This window comes from Nematolebias whitei, chromosome 11, assembly GCF_014905685.2.
Source record: "Nematolebias whitei isolate Nwh7 chromosome 11, NemWhi1, whole genome shotgun sequence".
NCBI classification, from domain to species: domain Eukaryota; kingdom Metazoa; phylum Chordata; class Actinopteri; order Cyprinodontiformes; family Rivulidae; genus Nematolebias; species Nematolebias whitei.
This window is the reverse complement of record NC_056508.1, coordinates 47,353,884-47,358,552: the sequence shown is the minus strand read 5'-3', so window position 1 is coordinate 47,358,552 and position 4,669 is coordinate 47,353,884. Positions and strand designations below refer to the sequence as shown.

The 4,669-nt window shown below is 44.6% G+C and overlaps 1 protein-coding gene across 1 annotated transcript in view; it reads right to left on the bottom strand.

Moving 5' to 3' along the window:
- Nucleotides 1-4,669, bottom strand: part of LOC119417790 (mitochondrial carrier homolog 1) — a 6,190-nt gene that overhangs the window by 629 nt on the left and 892 nt on the right. The window contains exons 2-11 of the mRNA XM_037685072.1: nucleotides 4,470-4,605; nucleotides 4,315-4,374; nucleotides 3,942-3,999; nucleotides 2,386-2,437; nucleotides 2,228-2,287; nucleotides 2,056-2,149; nucleotides 1,889-1,936; nucleotides 1,751-1,818; nucleotides 1,506-1,581; nucleotides 7-460 (exon numbers count right to left, since the gene is read on the bottom strand). Of these exons, the coding sequence (XP_037541000.1) occupies nucleotides 386-460; nucleotides 1,506-1,581; nucleotides 1,751-1,818; nucleotides 1,889-1,936; nucleotides 2,056-2,149; nucleotides 2,228-2,287; nucleotides 2,386-2,437; nucleotides 3,942-3,999; nucleotides 4,315-4,374; nucleotides 4,470-4,605 (727 nt within the window). The 3' untranslated portion in view covers nucleotides 7-385. The remainder of the gene's footprint in view (nucleotides 1-6; nucleotides 461-1,505; nucleotides 1,582-1,750; nucleotides 1,819-1,888; nucleotides 1,937-2,055; nucleotides 2,150-2,227; nucleotides 2,288-2,385; nucleotides 2,438-3,941; nucleotides 4,000-4,314; nucleotides 4,375-4,469; nucleotides 4,606-4,669) is intronic.

Here is a 4,669-nt window from a genome sequence, read left to right as displayed (position 1 = left end):
CCAAACCTGGGTCAAACTGTGGTTCTGTTTGTTTACAACGTGATGTTTACTAAATAAAAACATGTAAACAGGTTAGCTGAGAAATTAACACAAAAAGGTTCTGTTGGCACTGAGCGAAGATCAGTCTGGGGGGGGGGTCCATCCACGGTTCCTGATCGCTCCTCGAACTCTGAGCAGGAAGACGAAGGACGCCGTGCAGATGATGATGATGATGACGTCAGGCCTCTACGACGGGCAGGTGACGATGATGATGATGATGTCAGGCCTCTACGGCGGGCAGGTGACGATGATGATGATGATGTCAGGCCTCTACGGCGGGCAGGTGACGATGATGATGATGATGTCAGGCCTCTACGGCGGGCAGGTGACGATGATGATGATGACATCAGGCCTCTACGGCGGGCAGGGAGGTCACGGGAACCCGGCGGAAAAAGAAGCTGGATCCTCTGAAGAGCTGGTCCTGGTGGAGGTTTGGAGAAACATCGTGAGCTTCAAAAGGAACGACTCGCGAGCCGAAGGTCATTGTTGGAAAGGTCGAAATCTGTTTCTTTAAAGGGACGGTTCAGCTCTTTAGAAGGTGGGCTGCTTAATCGGTTCTGATCATTACAGCTGGTCCAAATGGACCCGGGTCTACAGAGGATTTTTCATCTTGAATTTTTAAAACGTCACAGCAGCTTCAGCTGATTCTCAGTTCAGACTAGCCTTCAGCTCATCAATCCTGTCAGAGTTAAAACTATTTCTCCAGAGCTCATTCACAGAGCCATCTACAACAGGTAAGACACTTAATGTGAGCGTTAAGGCTGCTCACCAAATGTTTTTTTAGATTTTTGTAACTGAACTACAAACGTTCAGCTCAGTCGGGAGTAATGTGCTTAAACTTTTGAGTTTCTATCATTTCTAAACTTTTTAAACATTGCCATAAAAATAAACGCAGCTCCCTTCATTCTCTTGAAATGACTTCAGCTGCTGCCCCCGTCTTTAGCCTTCCGTTAGCTTTCAGCTGCTATTCTAGCTACTATTTTACAACTTGTAGCTACAGTTTAACTACTTTTAGCTATCATTTAACTCATTTCATGTGTTGTTACCGTTCAGCTGATTTTAGCATTTAGCTACTGTTTTATTACCTATGGTTCTGTTGCTTTTAGCTACCACTCTGCCCTTTTTAGCCTTTAGCTACAGTTGTGCTAATATTAGCATATTTAGCTTATTTTTAAATCTGTTTTTCAGCTTTTAACATTTTTAGCTTCTAGTTGTTGCTCTGGTGATTTAGCCTTTGTTTTGCAGAGTTTAGCTTTAAGCTACTGTTTTGCTTGTTTTATTTTGAACAATTCAGCTTCTTCAGCTTTAATTCAGTGCATTCGGCTCTCAGCATTTGTTGTTTGTGGCCAGCAGGCGCTTCGTCAACCTTAGAAATGTTTTCGGAAATTCTCGAGTCGCTCGTGTCGTTCTGCAGAACCCCAGCTTAAATGAGCTGAACTGTCCCTTTAACAGCAAAGCGAGTTTACCTTGTGCCTGAGGTGAGTCCAGCAGTGCAGCCAGGACGTGAAGATGGGAGAGCGAGGAGGAAGACCTGCAGCCAGACTGAAAACAACCAATCAGAGCCGGGCGTCAGGAGCACTTCCTGTTTGTTGGTTCACTCGTTAAGTTTAAATTCTTCCCACAAATGACTCGAAGAACATCCGTTAAAAGAAACTCGAAGCTCCTCGGGAATAATTCAGCCACGCTGTGACGCCGTCAGAGGTCAACTCACCCACAGTTGTTGACGGCCATCATGTCAGCGACCAGCGTGAAGGGATACGTCAGAACGCTCACCGCAATCTGAAAAAGGAAACTGTGTGAAAACAGGAGGCGCGTCAGGGAGGCGACTCAAACCCAGGAGGCGACTTACCCCCATCACAAACTTTGTGTAGCTTCTCACCGCCGACGCCTGACTGAACTGAAACAGGAAGTAAACGAGTTAGCAGCCGACAGCAAAGACCTTGTTGTAACTTTGACCTTGGTTTGTGACCTTGATGTGAGTTCAATGTCTTTCTTGGAAAAAGGCGACGGACGTACGTTTTCATCCACAGTGTAGGTGTTGATGAAGTGGGCCAGGAGGTTGCAGCACCACAGGAAGAGGACTTCTCCCAGGACGTGTGGGACAAAACCACTGCGGACAAACGGAGACGGCTCAGACCGACGGGGGTCACAGATCCTGCAAGAACTGCTCCCATGGAGTCGGACTTACACGTAAAATCCAGCCACTCCTTCCTCCCTGAAGATCTTCAGCGTGCAGCTGAAGACGCTGCTGAAAAGGAGAGAAGAGTTGGTCAAAACCCGAGGAATGATGGACGTTCCCTGTGCAGATGTCCATTTCAGTCCATCCGTCTATAAATCTGGTCGTACCTGTATTTAGTCTCTCTGCCAACGAACTGGGCCATGCAGCGCATCGACATGACTGCAGAGGCAAAACAGGCTCATTAAAGTATAAAGTTACTGTCGCTCCCTCAAAACAACAATGAATAAAAAACTACGGTTTCACTCCATCCATGAACAGATTCAATTTAATGTCAAGAGCTGAAAGTATCACATTTATTCTACAGAATAAATAAATGAATATTAAATCTGAAAGCCATTATTTTATAATTTTATTAAATTTCAGTTTTAGTTACACGCCAGTGGAGCGATCCTTCTTTCCCAAAAGGCCCCGCCCCTTTTTGGGGAAAACAAAAACTGCTGGAGCCAAACTGGAAATAAAAAGTTGTGCCATGCCTAACGGTCCTGTTGCAGTTCTGCCCAGTATAAATCAATATGTTTGTATTTTTGTTTACTTCTCTAAACTATGGATGGGAATAAAAGGAGCGGTTTGTGGCTTTGGTCCAAGGCAGCCGTTTGATTTTGTTAGTACGTACATGTAAATAAGTGATGACTTTAACAAATTCTATTTGATTTTGTATTTATTATAAACGGAACCATCATTATTTATTTTCCCACAGGTAAAATACTGAAAGACTTCTGCAGCTGCTGGTTAACTCACCCTGGAAGCTGATTGGCTCGTGGGTTTTCATCACATGAATCAGAAGCCCACAAGCTTTGTTTGTTTGTTTGTTTGTTTAAGCTTTGTTTTGACTCCTCCCACAACTTCTGCAGACGCTCTGTTCTGTGTCGAGTGAAAATCCACCAAACTTTTACATATTTTCTTGGGAGCCAAAAAATAAAAAATAAATCCTCAGGCATTCATTATTTGTTTGTGTGTGACGGATCAAGCCACAAGGAGGCGCCATTCGTCCAATCTGATGGTTGTTCAAACCTCAGAGCTCCAGAGAAACCTGCTTGGAGTCGACTGCGCCCCAACATCACAAAAACATGTTTGTTTGTGGAGACAAACTTGTGTTGGATCGCTGTCTTCACGATAACTCAGGATTATTGTTGGTGACATTTAATTATTTGTTGACAGACCATAATATTTCAGCACCTAAACACTTCAAAGTGCAGCTGTGGTCCCATCAGCATGGATTACCAACAAACACCTCAGGAGTTCCCTTTTACTGCCAGTCAAAATGAAGCGGTTGTTTTCTCCCAAAAAGGGGCGGAGCTTAGCACAGAGGCCCTGGCAGTGTATCAGGTGCACAACATTAACGTACTTATACACAGTGGCTTCAAGGTCAGTGCGATATACGATGAGTAGGTTAAAAAAACAAACACACTATGTTTATTTGTTTCTGTGCATCAGTAAAGAACTTGTTTTAATTCATGTAAAACGCCTACATAACTTCAGAAAGTCCGATCCGACCAGCCGGACTGTGCTGGCCAATCTGGACCTCTATCCTGTAGTTGAAGACGTTCCACGTCTCATCAGTGAGGCTTTGTCAATTCAAAAGGTTTTTTTCTTGGATTCACCTCGTCCTACACGACAGAGAAACACCTCCAACGTTTTAGCAGCCTTATTGACGAGGACGTACCATAGAAAGGATGGGTGGCTACTCTGGACAGGCACTGGATAATCATCTCATTGGAGGTCTGGAGAAAAAAAAGACTTTAGTTTTGTTTCAGAATTCATCCATGAGAGGAGTGACGCGTCGCTGTGAAGCCAGGATCTCACAGAGCTGCGACCGCCGGAGCTGAAGCTCAGCTGTTTTGGTTTAATGTCCCTGAATTGTGACCCACGCTTCGCCACGAGTTCCATTTGTGAATTCAAGTTTTCCTGTCTCCAACTCATCCCCAGCAGTCACAGCACAGTAAGATATCTTCATCTTTAACTAGACATTTTAGATAACATCAGCTTTTAAATAAACGGTTTGTTAAAATGTTTTTATCAGTCCAGGAGCTGCTGACCTCTCTGAACACTCTGCTGAGTGAGTTCTGCTCCTCGGCGGTCTTTGATTCCTGCACCACCTGATGAAAAGCAGCCAGAAATAAACTCTGACAGAGACTTCAACACAGATTCTAAACATCCTTCATACAATGAAAAGGTTTCAGTCCCTGCTCACCTGCTTCACTCTCCCTCTGATCACGGTGGAGATGATGCTGGACACGAGACGAGGCGAGAGGCCACGGAAGAGGCCCGTCGTTCCATCCACCTTCACGATATAATGAGCTGAAACAGAGTCACGTCCTGTCAGCTGACTGTAAGTTCAACAGCTTACTGACAAAACACACAATGCAACACGAACAGCCATAAATGCAACAC